Source organism: Panthera leo, chromosome B1, assembly GCF_018350215.1.
Source record: "Panthera leo isolate Ple1 chromosome B1, P.leo_Ple1_pat1.1, whole genome shotgun sequence".
NCBI classification, from domain to species: Eukaryota; Metazoa; Chordata; class Mammalia; order Carnivora; family Felidae; genus Panthera; species Panthera leo.
In genome coordinates this window covers 64,604,991-64,626,153 of record NC_056682.1, presented here as the reverse complement: position 1 = coordinate 64,626,153, position 21,163 = coordinate 64,604,991, and the positions used below count along the sequence as shown (strand labels likewise).

Genomic DNA, 21,163 nt, shown 5'->3' with positions numbered 1-21,163 from the left:
TACTGGAAGCTCTCAGTGTGGTCCTTCAGATACAGTTGGCTCTGGGGGTGGTCTTATATAGGAGGAGTCCAATGGGAGTTTATCAGTGCTTAAGATATAAGTAATTTCCTAGATACTGAAAAGATCCAGCTCAAAAATTTGTTAGTTTTCTTCATTGACAAAAATACTCCATTGAAATATCAACTTTTATATTAAGCTAGCTCTGTATTTACAGAAACTCTAAGTTTCAAGAAAATATAATTATCTTTCATAGACTCACTAAACTAATTTGCTTAGACCTTCAATCTACTCTGGTTTTCTTTACTGTGCCAGGGAGAAAATGGCTTTCAGCCCAGCCTGCCTCTTTTCTTAGGGTCAGAAATCTTCTATGTATGTCTCAGGGCTGCAGAACAGCTTGCTGTCCAGAACTACTTTAATTTACTTTAGCCTTAAACACCTGCTTACAACTCATGAGAAAAAATGAAGTGTGGCCTGGACCCTTATATCTAGCTAGCTTCTACTTACCTCTCAGGATGCCTCCTCATCCTCAATTGGCCTCAAACTCTCCTTTCCTCTCTTTGCTTCTTTCCTCCTTTTTCTCTTCTCCCTTTCTTCTCTCCTGTCTTCCTGTAGACATGTTTTTAATGGTTTTCTTTTGTTTGTTTGTTTGTTTGTTTTAACGTTTATTTATTTTGAGAGAAAGAGAGGGAGAGACAGAGATCATGAGTTGGGAAGGGGCTGAGAAAGAGGGTGAGAGAAAATCCCAAGCAAGCTCCGCATTGTCAGGACGGAGGCCGATGTGGAGCTCCATCCCACAAGCAGTTCACGACCTGAGCTGATACCAGGAGTCAGACGCTCAACCGACTGAGCCACCCAGGTGCCCCATAATGGTTGTCTTTTCTTCAATATACAGTATATCTTATTTTTCTCACCATGATTTGCTTCAAAGGTAATAAGAAAGATTAAGAAAGCACATATATTACTTCTTTTAGGACCTGGACCTTGGACTTCTTTGTTACTCAGCACCCTGTCCTATGGAACTGTTAAGAGTAGGCAGTTAGTTGCCACTGTTAGGCTTTAAAGGGACTGGAGGCCGGCAAACGGGTAGTCATGGCCAGCTATGGGGCAAGTTAGAGATCTGCCCTGGCAGCATTCCAAAAACAAAGCCTCAAGAAGCCAGATCAAGCCAGACAGGCTCAAGACAAAGAAGGCCCTCTAACCAAGTACCAAGTAAGGGAGAAAAGGCACGAAACCCTGCCCCCAAGATATCCCTTCCCCAAGTAATATATTTTCCACACCCTAGTTAACATCTGTTAAAAGACAGAGACCCTAACCCCGAGAGCAGCTATCCTTGAGCTCGCCCACTCTCACATTTCAAGAGTGTACTCTCCCTTTAATAAACTTTCCTACTTGCACCACTCAACTGTTGTTTCTCATCTCTCCTTGGATTCTTTATGGTGATGAGACCAAGAGCCTCTGGTGATATCATGGGATGGACTGGTGGAGGCCTCAGGGCCCAGAGTCTCCCCGGTCCACCGAGGAACACAACCTAAGCTACTGTGGATGTGAAGAATTCTCTCTATACCAGTTTTTCCTTTCCTTCTGAACATTTAAAATTCACTTGAATATAAAATTTCTTTGTTTTATTTCCTTTTAAATAAGTGGATTCCTCACTTTCTTTTTATGAAATCACAGAATTTTAAGTTGGAAGGAAATTAAAAGATCATCTCATTCAGTCCTTGTTTTACAGATGGAGAAACTGAGGCACAGCTCAGCATGATTAAGCTTCCGAACCAGAATTAAAATCTGACATCCTGACTCTTAACCCAGCACAGTGTTTTTTTGTTTTGTTTTGTTTCGTTGTTTTTTTTTTTTTACTGTTTGAATTGTTTCTTCTTTTTAACTTAGCTACTTTCCTTATATGTCAGTGAAAAGAGAATTTAAAAATATTTATCATTCTTGGTGTTTAGGATTCTCTGTGTTAGGGTTCTCTCTCTCTTTTTCTTCCCATCCTGTTTCCATGTGGAAGGGCTTCTGTTAGAATAACATAGCTCGTCTCTATCTGTCCATCACTCACTTCTCTACCAGAGGAAATGGGGGACAAAAACTGGGTATGGACTTCTGCCTCCTGTTCTGCTTTCCCCACCTTTTATAACATTCCATGCTATACATTTCACAAGGGCAGGTTCTGCTACACCTGTGGCCGAGTGGGTAAATTCACCTAATTTGGGGCAAAACGTTCATATGAAAGATAATAGCACTGGTATGGTGAGGCAGTGGGTGGTATGTCTCTGTGGGAAACAAAAGGAGAGCAGCTACTTGATGGTAGAGAAAAATAGAAAATTGGATGGGAGCTGGTTTGTGAGAGATTAGGTCTCTTTGGAGTGAAATCTTTCAGACATCTGTATTATTAAAAAGTTGATAATAGCATACAAGCATGTTGATGCACAGACAATAGGGCTAGACACTATCATTCCAGAGAGATCAAAGTCTTCCTCATTTCTCTCTTGTCAATGCAATAGAAAAGCAATTTGATTTGGTCTACAATATTTGCTTTTGAAAAAAAAAATGTTGATTTCCTCGGGCCTTAATTTTAAAAATTCACTCAAAAATTTACAAAGAAATTTTTCTTAGATTTTATGCCAAGATTTGAGAAACTGGATAAATGAATTAAGAAATAATTCCAGCTGAGAGAGAAAAGTCTTTAGCTGGAGGAAAATTTAAATATGAAAGTAATTTGAAACTCAGTTGTTATAGCATCTTAAGAAAAATGAAAATGAAACACAAATATAACTTCTTTCTCATTAAAAAAACCTCAATCATAAGATGATGCTTTGGGGAAATCTTTATTTGTAAATCTGTGTGTATATGTGTGTGTGTGTGTGTGTGTGCACATAGATGTACATATGCTCCTGCACATTCTAATTTGATGCTTTTATGCTTTCCATATGGATCATTGTAATATTGATTCCCTCATTTCAACCATAGTTTATGTTTCAAATATCAAAAAAACAAAGTAGATAAAAGAAGTTCTATTTTGTGGGCCCTCTGTCCTGGTCAAAATAAAACTGTATTTTCACAAAGATGGAACTGTATCCTGTTAAAGACTTCAAGAGCAAATCTAGTCAGGTTAAGTATTTCTTTTCATATCTCGAATAGTAACACAAGGTGACATTCTTAGCAAGGAAGTGAGGTTATGTTCTTCAAGCAATAATTTTCAAAGAAAGAAACAGAACTGAAGTCATATATAATTGTATCTACTAATAAGGAAGTAGGGAAGAGAAATGTTCCAGCCAACGATGATTATTCAAGAATTGTTTAAGTCTCCTTTGTGACAACCTCTTGTCAAATCCTGTTTCTATATCCAAATTCTCTTTCCCCAGTGTCCTGGATATCCAATTGCTAAGTAATATCTTCTTGACTTGCCTATGTTATGTGAAGTTTGGGCAACAAGAGGAAAGTCATTTTTTAATGTATTTATAGTTACTGTTATTACTGTTAAAAAAGAAATCCTTTTATATGGACAGTCCCGCAAATAAACACCAAACATATGATGGCTTGCTCTCTTTGAATTACCTTCACCATTCCCTCTGGAGTTACAGAAAGTTCTTGATTCCCCCACACCACCATCCCATTGACTACCATGCTTTTCAAATTTATTACAAAATATTGTAAGTAATTCATCTTTTTCCATCCTTCCTGCAGTGGGCTGTATGCTCTTGGACAGCAGTTTTTTTTCTCTATTTGGTTCGCTATTGAACACAACTACCGTGGTAGATTTTACAGTGAGTTGAGTGAATAAGTGAACTGGGCATGACTGGAGCTTTCTCAGAGCAATCATTCAGAACACAGTCTGATACTGGTTGGAGTTCACATCTGCCTAGAGGGAGGACTGTTTATGGATGGAAGCTTCACAAACGAATATGTTCTTCTGCTGCCCACAGAAGAATATTTCTATTTTGAACAAACTATTCTGTGATGCTGACCCCAGCTGCCTAGTCTTCTTGTTCTTGAAATTTTAAAGACGAATTCAATTGTCGGAATTCTCTCAAAAGACAAAAGGATGAGGCCCTATAATAAATCCCAAGTATCTATTAGAAAAAAGCATGAGACACTTATATTTTCCATCTTATTTGACATAAGACATGTTGGCATTGCTATCTACTCATATTTAATATTATTTTAATTAAAATGTCAGTTGTAGTTCTGAGGGGCGCCTGAGTGGCTCAGTCAGTTAAGCGTCTGACTTTGGTGCGTTTTGTGAGTTCGAGCACCGCCCCCCCACCCCTCCCGGTTGGGGTTGGGCTCTGTGCTGACAGCTCAGAGCCTGAAGTCTGCTTTGGGTTCTGTGTCTCCCTCTCTCTCTGCCCCTCCCTTGCTCACACTGTGTCTCTGTCTCTCTCAAAAATAAACATTAAAAAATTAAGAAATATATATATCAATTGTAGTTCTGAGGGCATTGTAGAGGCTGCTTTTAGGCAACAGTCTTGAGCAACAGAAACTTAAGCAAGGGAAAAGGGCCCACAGTGACCGCAGAGGTGACGCAAACAAGCTCATTAAGCAACCCACCTTGAAACCGTCATAGACTCTAACTGACCAGTTACAACCAGGCATGGTTCCTGAGACTTCCAGAAAAGAGAGAATTCCCTGTGTCTCCATACTCCCTTACTCAGCCCTGTAACTGTGGCTCCTCCTCACTCCCTCAATGCAGACAGTCTCTCTTTTGCTGTCCTGCCCACTGCTCCTTCGTAGTGATTCAATAAACTCCTATGTCTTGTTCTGCCTCAGGTGAATCCCCTCCCCCCGCCCCACCATGCCACCGTCCCCATTCAGTCCGGACGCCCCACAGACATGAACGTGTTAAGGCAATAAAACAAACATAAAAAAACTAAAGCAAAACGAAACGATTTTAGTAGAAAAGATAATGCTCCAACTGAGTTGAAATGCTTCTCTTTTAATGATCTTTTTGTTATTTTGTGGTTTACCTGTCCTTTCCCTTCCCAGGGCTATCAGCTAAGGAGACTGTTGGGGTCCTCCTTCTCACCAAAAGAAGCCGTGAGAAGTAAGGGGACCTGTTGGTGGCAGACAACACCACCACTGGATAGAGAAATTTGCTGTGAAGAGCTTACGTGGCTCATTTGGAAAGTGTTATGTTGAAAACAAAATAATTTTTTGAGTGTTCTAAATCACTGCACTTAGGGCTCCTATAATAATGGAACTGAAACACAGCAAGATGACAGGGCTAGTATGCATTGCAGATGATGAGTATGGATAATTTTTGCAAGTACAAAGAAAGTTTCATCTAGCCTCATACTAGGGCAGAGATTTTCATTGCCTCCAAGCTTATACATTTCTGAAGAAATTAAACAGCAAACCTACTACCCAGAACTGGGCTCTGATTATAAGGAAACCTCCTGGAAACATCAAAACATTTGATGGGGCGCCCAAGTGGTTCAGTCTGTTAAGCATCCGACTTCGGCTCAGGTCATGATCTCACAGTTCATGGGTTCAAGTCCCATATCGGGCTCTGTGCTGACAGCTCAGAGCCTGGAGCCTGCTTCTGATTCTGTCTCTGACTCTCTGCCCCTCCCTCATTCATGCTCTGTCTCTCTCTTTCTCAAATATAAATAAACATTAAAAAATATATTTTCTGAGGGCTTTTTTTTATCATGTAATTCCAAGTAAAACTGAGAAGTAAGAAGGATGCCAAAGAGGGGGTCCAAGAATCCTGGAATGATGCCAAAATGTTCATACCCACTGAAACTCTTGCCAGTGATCAAAAGAGAATCTTGCAGAAGTTCATCTAGAACCGGGCCTTTTATAGACCTAATTTCATAACTCGTGATTATTGCTGTTGTTGTTTAAAGCAGAAGAGCAGTAGCTATGTAAAATTGTGAACAAGGGCTACTGAAGGAACGGAGACATAACAGCAGATTCTGTGAGGAGGAAGAATGAAAACAACAAAACAGATAAAAGGTGAAGGGGAGCAGATTTTGCCACCCTAAAATATGCTTCTTTGACATAGTGATTATTTTAAACTGGTTATTTTTAAAACACAGCAGACAGAAAAGCTCTAAAAATCCAGCAGAATTTACCCTTTTGTAAGAAGCATTTACATTTATAAGGAAAATCTCCACTGGTAAGGATAGATCTCTTACTGTACTAGAAGAGCCAATTTCTAGAACTCTTACCAATGAAGAAGGCAACAACTTAAAGCTACTTAACAACCTTACCCTTGTTTACTATGTTTTCCCTGGTAACCTCCCATAACTGGTGTCCTCTTTATCCCAAACATCTCTTCTGTCTTTAGCTGAAGATGGTATTTAAGGTGATGGCTTTGGTCATTTCAGTGTTACTTGGTTTTCCTGGGTCTCTCCCATGTAGACATATTATTAAACTTTTGTTTGTTTTTGTACCGTTAATCAGTCTTTTTTTTTTTTTAATTTTTTGTTTATTTTTGAGAGAGTGCAAGCGGGAGGAGAGGGCAGAGGGAGAGAGGGAGAGAGGGGGAGAGAGAGAGAGAGAGAGAGAGATAGAGAATCCAAATAGGCTCCACGCTATCAGTGCAGAACCCCATGTGGGGCTTGAACCCATGAGATCAAGACCTGAGCCAAAACCAAGAGTGGGATGCTTAACCGCCTGAGCCACCCAGGTGCCCCTGGTAATCAGTCTTATATTGATTTAATTATCAGACCAGCCAAAGGACCTAAAAAGGAAGAAGGGAAAACTTTTCTTCCCCTACAAAGGGCGTTCAAAACACAGCACGCTGGCAAGTGCAGAATAAAGATGTAAAAATTAATAACAGAAATCTTGTTTAAAATGAAGACAGGAGGGGTGCCTGGGTGGCTCAGTCAGTTAAGCCTCTGACTTTGGCTCAGGTCAGGTAGGATCTCCCAGTTCCAGAGTTCAAGTCCCGCATCGGGCTCTGTGCTGACAGCTCAGAGCCTGGAGCCTGCTTCAGAATCTGTGTCTCCCTCTCTCTCTGCCCCTACCGCACTCACACACACTCTCTCTCTCTCTCAAAAAAATGAATAAAACTTAAAAAAAAATTAAAACGAAAATAAAATGAAGTCAGAAGACCAGAAGGGGGTAGTTTACACACCCTACTACAGTCATCAACAGGAAGAAAGGAACCTTGGAAGTGATACCACTTAAGCTACACTTTGCTACCTCAGCAGGAGGAAAAAAGGTGTTTCTCTGCTCCCCCCACCCCCAAGCTCAGCCAATGAAAGACAGCCACAAATCAGCTAATGAAAAGCCGTTATACTTTGCACTCCAAGTTTACTACAATGGACTCTTTTCTTTATAACCCCTCACAACTTCCCTTGTTGTTCTATAAAAGAGCATTCCTCTCCTTGTTCTCTGCACTTGCCTATAGTTTTGCTGTAGTTTGCTTGACCTAAACTGTAATTCTCTGCTATTCCTGAATAAACTCATTTTTGCCGGTAAAATAACTGACAGTGTTATTTTTAAAATTAACAAAGATAACAGCTTTCTATGTGTTTCAATCTAGTGAGCCAGTTAATGATTTTCAACCTGTAAAATAAGTGATGTATACGTGATGACGTAACTAAGTATTACGAAAATACCTTGGGTAAAAACATCCATGTTTAAGAAGAGAGATTTTAGAAAAAAAAATATTTTAGAAAGGTTTATTTGGGAAGATTTCCCTTAAAGATGGTCTAAGTAAAAACTGAAGTTTTGATTCTTCAAGAGAGAGTCTATCAGCCACTTATGGGAGTGTGGTACAGTACAATGAACAAAGCTCTAGAATCACGGAGCTCTGGCATGTGTGAGATATATATATATATATATATATATATATATATATATCTCACAATATATATATATATTTTTAATTTACATCCAAATTAGTTAGTATATATACTATATATATATATAGTATATATACAATATATATAGTATATATACAATATATATAGTATATATACAATATATATATATTTTAATTTACATCCAAATTAGTTAGCATATAGTGCAATGATGATTTACCCATTTAGCCCATCCCCCCTCCCACACCCCCTCCAGTAACCCTCTGTTTGTTCTCCATATTTAAGTCTCTTATGTTTTGTCCCCCTCTCTGTTTTTATATTATTTTTGCTTCTCTTCCCTTGTGTTCATCTGTTCTGTGTCTTCAAGTCCTCATATGAGTGAAGTCATATGATATTTGTCTTTCTCTGCCTGGCTAATTTCGCTTAGCATAATACCCTTCAGTTCCATCCATGTAGTTGCAAATGGCAAGATTTCATTCTTTTTGATTGGCATGTAAGTGTCTGATGTGTCTCATTTTCCTTATCTAAAATAGGCTTCATGTGCCTACAGAAATAGAGTTGTAATGAAGATTAAGTTAGTTGGTATCTTCTAAATATTTGGTACACAGTAGAAATTCAGTATGTGGCGGTTGTATTAATGACATTGCAAATTCTCCATCATGGTAAGTAAATGAAGCGTTCTGAATTTTCTTATGTATGACTAGGCAATATTATTCAATAGGGTACTAGAAGACCCTGGCTAGGCATATGACCACATTCTCTGTTGTTTCCAATTTTAAGACTATGAACTGTGAGACCTCGAGATTAGTAAAGAATTATAACCTTTGGGCAGTTGGCCTGCTATGGTAACTTGCATTGGCTCTTCTGAAAGCCAGATGTCACATCAAATTAAGAAAGAGAAGGAATTAACATAGCATTTGCATTTGTCCAATACAGTTCTTTTTTTTTTTAAGTAGATATTTCAACTAAAGCATTGGAAGTCATTATGGTGGAAATGTAGAAATACCAAAATGATCATTCCTTTTTATTTGGCGTAATAAATTCACACAGAACTTATATTTTATGAACTTCCCAATATTCAACTGTTTTTGATCTACAAAAATGACAAGTGCATATGGTTCAATCTAATCATTGCTAAATCAAAGGTAATTGATTCCCTGGTTAATTTAAGTGAAAAAATGAGACAAGCAATAGAAGGATGCATAGAATTGAATATTACATATTCAAATATTAGATATTTGTCAAATAGCATGCATATGAAAAACTATATAAAGAAATAATTCAGGGGAGAATATAAAGCTGTCAGTGGCATTTGCTGGCCTCATAAGCTTAGCTTCATATCCAGCAACTGGTCTTTCCAATTCAGACTCAAATCTGAACCTCATGCAACTCTTCAGCTTCAGAATAGGAGAAGATTTTAGGCTTCCTAACTGATATGGTATGCATTTCCAAATTGCAATGCTTTGTATATTTTTATCCTTTTGACTTTTCTGGGCTCTGAGAATTACTGCTGACCCCGGGTAACCAGTAGAATAATGGGACTTTTATTGAGTGTTATAAAAGTAGGTGAGCTACTGACTTAAAGATGATGAAAATTGCTTTTTCTCACATAAGCCCTTGACTTTATTTAGATTTCAAAGATTTTTTTTTCTGGAGACATTAGGATACCTTGATGAATTTACTAACTGAAGATTTTGGTGTAGCAATAGTAGCAATTAATGAAGTAAGGTTTTACTGATCTCTTTCAAGAGACTATTAAGCCCCAAGGTTCGTCAGACTATGAAGATTTGCACCTTTCTACTTTAAGAAGCCATTTTATTTAAATAGAATCTCCTGCCTGTATTGGCTAATGGTGGAAATTCAGAATAATTAGCTAAATTAATTGTTTCATGTGGCTGGTCTTTAGAACGTTATAAACTGTAATGGAATTACTGAGTTGAGAGCAATTAATGGAATGTACTTCGTATATATCCTAACCAAATGCTATACCTGTCATTTGTAATGACCAATTAAAAACTATCAAAATAAAACTGTTGATGAATCTTAGTGCCATCAAAATAAGCCATCTAGAACAGTTTACACATGCCTTATATCTGTATAGTTCATATCACTTCAGAATCTGAAGTTGTTTTGGATACTGTCATTTAAGTATTATGCTAATGCCCCATACTTTTAAAGAAGAAAGTAAAAGTTTGGAATACTTCTAGGTTTTTAAAACCTATAAATCATAGAGACAGGGACAGAATGTATGTTTCTCATATCTAGGGCTCATGTCAGATCAGGAGTTGAAAATTCAGATCCTAACACTAGAGCCACAGAGGCATTCAGATGAGTGGGAATGAGGGTGGGGCCTGGGCGGCTCAGTCGGTGAAACTTCAGACTTTGGCTCAGGTCAGGATCTCATGGTTCATGGGTTCCAGCCCTTTATCAGGCTCTGTGCTGACAGCTTGGAGCCTGGAGCCTGCTTCAGATTCTGTGTCTCCCTCTCTCCCTGCCTTTCCCTTGCTTGCATTCTGTCTCCCTTTCAAAAAATAAATAAACATTAAAAAATTAAAAAAAAAGATAAGTGGGGATGGCACAAGGTGTCAGGAGCAGAGAGGGAGGGACAGTGAGAAATGCAGAGAACTTGAATGCAAATAGCCTTTTAAAGGCACTAAACACCATTTAGCTCCACTTAGCCACCCCTTAGATGTTGCCCTATGGAAATGTGGTTCCGGTAAAGCTAGATACTGTAGGTTTTCAAACAAATACAAATATGTGGAATTTTACATGAAATAATCACACATCTAAATGTTGATAACTAATTCAAATTTTAAGGCCCGTGGGTCAAATAAAACACAACTGTGGGCTGTCAGGAAGCAACTTCTGGATTAGATTCTAACATCCTCTATACATATACACATGCTATTAAAACTGGCGGATGTTGAGATGCTGTCCTTCATTAATATTTATGACAAAGGAAATGTTTTTAAAAAGAAAGTAGGGTATTTCATGAATTGACAGCTAGTAGGTGCCCACTAGGTTGCTACAACATATTCATTATTAAGAAGATTAAAAAAGACAGATGTATTCACTGCCATTCTCTGGTTTATAAATAGTTTAGTTGAGAAGAAAGGGATTTCGTGATAAGGTTGTAAATTATTGGGAATGGTATACTAAGAAAGGATCAAAGTTGTATATAAGGGATGACTCCACAAAATCTGAAGGCAGAAGACTTTTCAAGTTCCATACAGCATCGTGTAATGTTTATTACACAAAAATAGGGGAGGGATAGATAGTATGGAGAAGGGAAAATCTGAATTTTTTTTTATCCTAGATTGTTGCTTTTGAAATGAAATATTACACTTGACAAAGTTGAAATGAAAATTTTATATGGATGCAAGTTGAAAAAAGAAACCCATGGAGAAATCTACAGATGCTATGAAACAATTTGTAGTTCCCTGAGGGGTATGAAGAGAAATTTACAGAATCACAGAGCACAATGTGTTATTTAGCTACTCCAGACATCACACAGCATCTGTTCAATGGATGAGGCAAAGGACAAAGAGTAAGGGTCTATTTCTATTTCTGGCATTGATTGCTCTGGGACCTGGAGGAACAGAGTGCCACCTTTTGTCACCCAAGTTACCCCATACATTAAAAAAAAGACACTGCATAGCCCAAAGGCATTTTGAACATCAGTTTTGACATCTATAAACCATTTGGAGACTTTAAAAATCAAAATTGTGCAAAGGCAAGAAATGCTATTTTCCCTTTCCAGGATTTACAGAATTAATGAAGAATTGCAATGGGCAGGAACCAATCAGATTCCTATTGGAATACTCTTTTTTTGCTTTACATCCCTCCTCATCCTGGACCTCCTCATGTTTCTTTCTTTCTTTTTTTTAATGTTTATTTTTCAGAGAGACAGAACATGAGCAGGGGCGAGGCAGAGAGAGAGGGAGACACAGAATCTGAAACAGGCTCCAGGCTCTAAGCTGTCAGCACAGAGCCCAACGTGGGGCTTGAACTCATGAACCGTAAGATCATGACCTGAAGTGAAGTCGGAGGCTCAACCAACTGAGCCATCCAGGTGCCCCTCCTCATGTTTACTTCTAAGCAATGTTCTTTTCATCCACTTTTGTTTTGCATTTAATTTAAATGAAAAAGCAGCTCTAGGCACATTCATTATTTAAATTGCAGCTCTAGAATCTCCTTTGGAAATTGAGACATCCATATATGTAAGGCTGAAGTTAGGTAAAAAGAGAAGTTACATGCTAAAATCCAGGGCCACAACTATAAGGCATGAATTACATAAAGTTCATGGTCTTCATTTGTGTCCTTCCCAAGTTGTCCTTTGCTAGCTTTGAATGAGATGCTAATTATATTTGACTTGTATTCTTACCTTCCTTCTTTAGAGAAATGTAAATGAGGAATTTGAAGATTAAGTTATTATCTATATTTTATAGATTATCTATTTTATAGATTATCTATTTTATAGATTGTATTTAAGAGTATCTACATTTTATAGATAAAAATATACTTACATCTCCCTTACAGCTTGATGCACAATATAGAAAAGAATACTTTTTCTATCTACTGTAATTATACATGAACTAAATAAAATCCCCAAATAAAGGCCAAAGAAAGAGTTCACATCTTATGGAAGAAAACATTCTCTTCTATTACCTAATGCCTGATTATCAAGAAATTAGATAAGTTCGTATTATTTAATGTAAGCTATTATCCTAACCTTCCAGAGAATTGACCTCAGTAAGTACCATGTACTCACAGTTGCCATCCGTTCAATTCTCCAAATTACTAGTATATTTGTTGTGTATGTGTGTGTATATATGTATATACACACACAAACACATACATCGTACACACATACACATGCTTTTTTTTTTTTTAATTTGGAGGAATTGACATAAAATCAGAGGCCCAGTACATAAAACGGAGATAAAGGATTATTTGCAAACACTTGGATGTTTTACATACTGAGCCCAACACAAGACATGTATCTACGTGGTTATTAGCATATTACCAAATTCTATTGGGGAAAGAAATGGATTCTTAAAACATGCCTGCTTGCAAGTGCTCTCTTTCAAACCAACTCCTGCCAATACCATACCTTCCGGAGGGGTTTGAGCTTAGTCTCCATGATGAAATCATACTTGCAGAGCTCACAGCAGCGCGTGTCTGAGCTCTTGATCCACTGGTGGAGGCAGGACTGGTGGACAAAGCGCAGGGTGCCGGTGCAACGACAGGGTGTGATGAGGGGGCTCTCTTCATCCCCTTCACAATGACAGATCCTGGGGAAGGACAAGGCAGTCAGGATGAGCTCTCCCAGAGGACATTGCTCCCCAGTGGATTACTTCCCTCACTCATACGAGACTGTATTAGAAACTGCAACCTAGGAATTAGAAAGCATGGACATTTGACTCCAACTTGATGCTAGAATGGAATCTATGCCCAATATTAATTTCCTTTCACTTACTACTCATGCTCATATTGTTAAGCATTAGATACTAGTAACTCAAAAATGCACTATCATATCATTCCGATACTAATGCCAGTTTTAACGGCACAACTATTGAGGCATATCCTCAGCTTAATCTATTTAATACGTCAGTGTCTGTGAGCATCAGCTTGATTTCATATATACAAGCATTGTAAGGAATGTTTTAACCTGATAATTTTGCTGTTTTATTTTGGTGACAGCTTTATAGAAGCATGATATATAATTTAGTATCTATGTGGAAGAATTCTGAAAAATTTTAACATGTTACCAAAGAATAAAGTGAGTATTGAAAGTTCAGGTTGGAAATATTACAAAGATTTTCCCAGGAAGATGCACATATATTTGGTCCCAATTAATGACCTAAACTGTCAATAATCACCATTGTTTAACAGTCACAAAGATTGCTGGTCGCATAAAGTTCAAAAACAGTGAATTCTATTGCTTTAAAATGTTAATTACTACATCTTCCAAGGAATTCAGAATTCAACTGGTTTACTGAATTCTTATGAACTTGAATGTCATAGACTCACAGTCTATGAAATCTTCATTATGTTCATCTACAAATTAAAAAAAGTTTATTTCCACATTAGATGGGATAAGCTTTTCATACCTCAAGATTGTAATTCAAATCTCAGTACTTCACTAATGCTTGTGATTTAGAAGTTGTTAATAAATTTGATTAGAAGTATTTTTTGAAATCTTTTAAAAATATGAATGGCGCATTTCCAAAAAAAATCTGTAGAGTTACTTTTTTGAGCTGAGTCACAGCGGCAGGCTTGAAGAATGTTTGAATTTCTGCTCCTTCCTTTTAGATCTATATGTCCTATTCTCCAGAAGCATAAGTTTTAAAGAATGGATTTTTAAAACGTATTTATCAATCTCAGCTGTCTCCCAGGGGAAATGAAATGGTTGCTCTAATTGTTACTGCAGTAAGATACAGGAATTGAAACCAAGCCCTTCCCTAAGCTCAAAATAAAGAAGTATGACACAGTACAGTAGAGTTTTGAATCTCTTTTTCTCTTCTTTTCTTTTTTTTTCTTTTTTTAAGTAGGCTTCATGCCCAGTGTGGAGTTTGAACTCACAACCCTGAGATCAAGACCTGAGGCTGAGATCAAGAGTTGGGTGCTTAACCAACTGAGCCATCCAGGAACTCCTTGAATCTCTTTTTCTTAAGTAAAAATAATATAATAAAAAAGGAACACTGACTTCTGAAGTCCTTAGGGTGGGAGTGATGAGATGAGAGCCTAGGGAAGTTCAAAGTCAGAGTCCTCGTTCTCCTGAACTGAGGTAGAAAGTAGTAGTGTTGGAAGTAGCAGCATATATAAGAGTCTGATGTGCTGGGGAAAAATTAAAAATTACTGAGAGTCTATTCTTTAATATAAAAGTGTATACTTTGTATCACACTTGTCAATAGAGTATTAATCTCATGATAGGTGCTCAGTAGATGTTTGTTGAGTAAGATTATTTCATTAACAAACTATAACTTATAAGAGCAAACAGTGAAAGCAAATCTGGATTTCGATAGCACTTCATTTGCTTGCAATATTTATTTTTGGAGCCACTGAAACCTAATGAATTATATAGCATGAGAGATTGATATTTCTTATGTCCTTGAACCTCTCATCTCTCTGCATCCACACAAAGATACTCCTTTAGGTTAGGGGTCAGCAAACTATGGCCCAATTCTTACTGCCACATGTTTTTGTAAATAAAGTTTTACTGAAACACACCCACAAACATTTGTTTATGTACTGTTTAGAGCTGTGTTTGTACTATAACTATAGAATTCGGAGTTGCTGCAATGACCATATGGCCACAAAGACTAACATATTTACTACTTGCCTTTTTACAGGAAACATTTGCTTACCCTTGCCTTAAATATGGTGATTCTGAGTTAAAGACAATACCTGAATATTACCAACAATAATAAAACGAAGTTTACAAAATATATTACGCCAACAACTGCAAGTAACAAAAGTTGAAGTAAAGGTTAGAGAAGCAGACAATAAAAACAAAAGTCTCTCCTGGCCTGGCATTGAAGCCTGCTGATCCATGAACAGTCTGCAGGGAGAGCGGCAAAATCTCTCATTTGAAAAAGAAAAATTTGCAATTAATGCCATCTGATAATTCTTTACTAAAAAAAAGACCACGTCAACTGCTGCACAGCTGCCAGGATGATTCTGAGGTCTGATTTTTTTTTTTACTGATGTGAAAAAAGTAATTTATTCATAAGAAGATTTAAACAAAGACCTTGTTGATTACTCAGTTCAACCTGACCTGAACAGTTCACTGATTGTAGTTCAACTTCCTATGTCTTACATATTCCTTTCTAAAATCTTTTGCAGAAACTGTTACCTGAAGCATCACCAGTAATTTCATTTCTTCATAAGATTAAGGTTATCTCTCACAGGGAAAATCAAAAGCTTATTTCGTTTTCATTAGTATTTCACGAGACTTATTTTTACATGATTTTAGCGTTTTGCACCTTTGCTAAATTATCCCAACCCAAGTTGAACCCCAAGACCCTTTTTCAAATCATGTTGAGATAGATTGTTGAAAACGAACTTAAGAACTAAATACCAACTTCAAATATCTACTAGAAATAAAAAATAATATTATGCCATTATGAAAAGAATTAAATCTTAAACTGACATATTTTACACTAACCACAACTGCTAAATTATAAATGAAAGCATGGTAATAAAACATAGACATGATTTTTCCAACAGAATAATTGTGCAGAGAAAATGATTTTAATAATAAAATTGCATTGTAAAATATTCATAATTTCAATGCATTTTTATCTTATGGGAAATAAAAGCTTGGGAACTGAGTGATTCTATAAAATTATTGGTGATTGACATAGGTGTCTGTCACCTAGTGACAAGAATAAGCTGAATTCACAAATTTTATTTGCACTGTACTTTTTTAACTGGCTGCTTACAGTCTAATCGGTATATGTTGAGATTTTTACCATTTATGACTTGAATAAACTTCTACTTCCATATAACTTCTAGCTTTCTGTGAAAAGCAGACCACCAAATAGTATTTAGCAAATGAAATTCTGGAAATTGTGTGTGTGTGTGTGTGTGTGTGTGTGTGTGTGTGTACGCGCATGCTTAGTCCTTTCCTTAATGTTTAAGTTTTAAGAAAAGCAGGTTTTTGTTTTGTTTTGTTTTGTTTTGGTTTCACATATCTTAAAATGACCTCCACTGCTCCCAACCCCCTCTCTTGCCAAGGCTTCTTGGCTCTGGTAGAATAGTATTTTTTTCTACATAAGTTCTTTTTTTTAAAAAATAATTTATCACTGAAAAAAATCTTCATGAAGATCATATTGATCATGTAATTTGGGGATTTTTTTCATTCATTCATTCATTCATTCATTCATTCACATTTTCTTTAGTTCTTGCTATACGCAAAGAAAATCAGACAATAGCATCAGCATGTGGGGTGAATTACCAAGGAGAGAAAAGAACCTGGAGGCAGGTACCCATTTGAGCAACTATTACAATCACCTAGGTATTAAGAATCTGAAACGGGCGCCTGGGTGGCTCAGTCGGTTAAGCGTCCGACTTTGGCTCAGGTCATGATCTCGCGGTCTGTGAGTTCGAGCCCCGTGTCGGGTTCTGTGCTGAGTGCTCAGAGTCTGGAGCCTGTTTCAGATTCTGTGTCTCCCTCTCTCTCTGACCTTCCCCCGTTCATGCTCTGTCTCTCTCTGTCTCAAAAATAAATAAACGTTAAAAAAAAAAGAATCTGAAACAATGTTGTGACTCTGGGGAGGAAACTGGAGCCCCTCAGTCTGCAGAATGTGTAGAGATGCAGGGGGCCTTACTTGCATTCTATGCCGGCTGTGGTAACAGAGACCATTTACAATATGTAACTCCTAAAGGCAATCATCCCTATTATTTTGAGACAGCCTCTTAACCTTCTCTTCCCATATTCCATGCTATTCCCCACCCCCCTTTTCTTTTGGCAAATCTTTCTGATCTACCTCCTCACTTCCCTGCCTACATTTTTTTTTTTTTTGTAAAATTTCAATTTTATTTGGCCAGTGTGTTCAATTCCAATATTGTGGTAGAAATGCCTGAAAACTGTCAACATTCAGTTCGGCTCAAGCACTCCTGACTGTTACCCAGCCTGGAAATGGAGGTTCTGCCTGGCACGGGCCTCAGGTTACCCTGGAAGTCACAGAACGGGGGTCTGGCTCGGGAAGGACAGGGGGCTGCCTGGGGCTCGGCCGGCACCCACCATCCCTCCAGGCACAGAAGGCCCCCCACCTCCTCCACCGTGCCATACCCCTCCCCAACTAAATAATCTTTGAGCACAGTCATTACAGGTACAGCTATGTTTGTAATTACTTAATTTGGATGTTAATCTTTACTCAAAACTAATTATCATGCTTCAGACTTTGGCATTCATTCTTAGAATTCACTCTACTAAGCTAAAAATGATTAGAATACATGTAGGTGGAAGTCATACTGAAATGTATTAAGCAGTGGATGAGAAGTTAGTGCTCAAGTAAACAAGTGAACAGATATAATTTCTCTCTCTTTTCGAGAAATACAGCATAGCAGTGAAAGAATAGCAGACTAGAGAAAATTTAATTTTTAATTTTCATTTCATTTCATTTTTAACAGGGAAAACCTGGACTTGTTCACAAGCAGAACTGAAGGTGCCATAGATAGGTGAAAGTTTAAAAAAATAGGCAAGGGAACACCTCATTGTTAAATGAAGATTTCTTGAGAAGTCAACAAAGTATGGGGAAAAAATACACAGGAGGTAAACACACGCTTTCCCTGTGAGCAAGAGGTAGAGGGAAAATGCTAAGTGAAAATGGTGGAGGCAGAGGGGTTGCAGTAGCTGGGTCTGGGGAGGGGTCTTCTTATCTTTCCTGACATAGCAGACAATGCGTATGTTCAACAGAAGGCAGGAAGGCATGGGGTTAAGGTATTAGAGAGGCTGTAAGTAATTAGAAAAAGCCACTTGGAGAAAGTGATGGGAAATTGTTCAAGCATGACTATTAGAACCGGGGAGCAGCCGTGAGGTCCCTGGTAAGATTAGACAGCACAAATTTACAGTGGACATCCTTAACACTGACTGGAGGCAGCAGCATTCAGCAGTCAGAGAGCAACTGTAGCACAATCTAACGCATGATCTTGAGATCAGGAAGTCAGAAATGGGAAGGACAAAGGAGTGAAGGATTCTAACGCATCAGGGAACACAGTGTGAAAACAGTTGGTCATAAGGTCTAGACTCTGAGCTGGGAGGAGAGTGAAGACATCTCGTGGTTCATGTATCATGGGGAAAGGATGGGTTTGAGAGACTGGAAGTTATGATACTGAAGAATTGATGTTGAAAGTGGGAGGAAATGGGACAAAAACTGTCTACATATAGCATATTCATATCCTTCAAGGATGAATTAATAACCTTTTTGTGCTGCTTTTTATTCCCACCATCACAGAAAAATTAAAAAAAAAGAAGTTATTTGGTGTTTGGGATTCACAAGCAAACCAAATCCTGATTCACATGCTTGCTCTCTGCTCCAGTAAACTGGAGAGGTTCTCAGTTTACATAGTTTACTCATGTTTACATAGTTTACTCATGTGTAAATGAGGCAAAAAATACCTCTTAAGGTGTCCTGAGGATTAAAGGAGATAAAAAGGCGCAGTACTTGGCATGTTGTAGGCAACCAAGTATTTGTTAATTTTATCATGGGATATTCGGATCCTACTGGTACTACTACTAATTTTGTTTACCTATATCATTGCTTTCACTGTACCGGGACTAATTGTTGTTTTTAAGTTTATTTATTTACTTTGTGAGAGAGAGAGAGCGAGCGAGAGCTGAACTGCAAATCAGGGGAGGGGCAGAGAAGGAGACAGAGAATCCCAAGCAGGCTCTGCACTGTCTGCACAGAGTCTGATTTGGGGCTCGATCCCACTGTGAGATCATGACCTGAGCTAAAACCAAGACTTGGATGCTCTTGGTGAGCCACCCAGGTGCCCTGATGGCGCTATGTGTTTTTGACAGCTAGTTCGGTAAGTTGGGTAGAGTCAATCCTTGTAAGACCAAGTTCATGAATTCTGATTCCATACAGGTGAGTTAGCTTCTGCCACATTTGAATCCTTACATCAGCCAAGTCACAGACATGTCTCAAGGAAAGGTAGGCAAAGCAGTGTATTTAGATCTGTATATTGGGTGGTCTCAGACAAGTTTTCAGACAGTTAGTGTTCTCATCTTTGAAATCCTACATCGCTATTATAAGGCTCAAATAAGATATATGAGAATATGATACAAAACGTAAACACCATCCCCAAGTAAGATATTATTGCCAATATATATGTGATCAGTAAAATCAACAAAAATTGCTCCTAGGTAATAAATGCAATGGATTGCATGTTTTTATAAAAGCAACTCAATTTTTCATGTCTGCATTTCAATTTGTAGGACTCTGTCATTCTTCGTCTCAAAGATCTGTAGTGTAAGAAAGGGAGATCTATCTTACTACTGAGATTGGTTTTCTGGTAAGCTACCAATACCCTCCATACAGTCAGGTCTGAAAACCTTTTCTAATTATTTATTTTTCCTGGTTTTCTTTTTGTTGTTGTTGGCTAACCCCTCCTTTTTGTAACTTTCCCCTTTTTGGCTTCTGCGGCTACTAGCCTTAAACTTGGGAAAATTGGAATTAGAAGGGCATATAAGATGACCGTAGAGATCAAATAGTGATTTCTTATGAGGAACAGACCAAAGATGTTAGGATTCTGGAGCCTAGGAAGGTGAGAAATGATAGGTGAGATGATACCATGATATGACTTTGTAGGTGAGATATCACAGTAAGAAATGACAGGAAAATAATCTAGAATTCAATATATCTAAATTCATGGCTAAGTCTTTTCCACAAAGCCAAAATTGTAGTCAGGGGCATCTGGGTGGTTCAGTCTTTTAAGCATCCTGCTCTTGATTTCGGCTCAGGTCATGATATCATGGTTTGGGAGATCGAGCCTTGTGTTAGGCTCTGCACTAATGGCACAGAATCTGCTTGGGATTCTCTCTCTCCTCTCTCTCTGACCCTCCCTTGCTTGTGTTCTCTTTCTCTCTCTCTGAAAATAAATAAATAAACATTAAAAAAATTGTAAGTCGAAGGGGCACCTTTTAAAGTATGAGTGTAGATGTCAGCTAGACTTACTGTGATAATTTCACAGTATATACAAATACCAAATCATTGTTTACGCCTGAAACTAATGTAGTTATATGTCAACTATAAAAACAAGCTAAATATGAGTGCGATAGTTTTGGGACACATACAGAGAACTATTCATTCCCATATTTAACATTTTGGAGGGAGGAAAAAAAGCAAGAAGGGGAAATTACCTGACAACTGTAGATATGTGAAAAGATATTTTGTGAAATGGCAGCTGGTCTTATTTTGTCCCACAACTGCAGCTAATGAACAGAAGTTAGAGGAAACAGGGGCACCTGAGTGGCTCAGTCAGGTAAGTGTCCGACTCTCGATTTCAGCTCAGGTCATTATTTCATTGTTTGTGAGTTTGAGCCCCACGTTGGGCTCTGCACAGGCAGTGCAGAGTCTGCTTCAGATTCTCTCTTTGCCCATTCCCTGCTCTATCTCTCAAAATAAATAAATAAACTATAAAAAATTATAAAAAAAGAGTGTATTAGAAGTTAAAGGAAACAAATTTCCATGAACTATACACACACACACACACACACACACACAACCCTAGAGCTTAGACATAATGAACTCCTCCCAGGAGAATGCAAATTTCCCATCATTGAAAGTATGTAAATATAGGGGTGCCTGGGTGGCTCAGTTGGTTAAGCATTTGAGTCTTGATTTCAGCTTTCAGCTCAGGTCATGATGTCATGGTTT

The 21,163-nt window shown here is 37.9% G+C and overlaps 1 protein-coding gene across 2 annotated transcripts in view; it reads right to left on the bottom strand.

The window, feature by feature from the left end:
* The window catches only part of MARCHF1 (membrane associated ring-CH-type finger 1), an 87,457-nt gene that overhangs the window by 41,952 nt on the left and 24,342 nt on the right, over nucleotides 1-21,163 (bottom strand). For both annotated transcript variants that reach the window (XM_042935141.1, XM_042935139.1), the window contains exon 2: nucleotides 12,886-13,066. In XM_042935141.1, coding sequence (XP_042791075.1) covers nucleotides 12,886-13,066 — 181 coding nt within the window. The remainder of the gene's footprint in view (nucleotides 1-12,885; nucleotides 13,067-21,163) is intronic.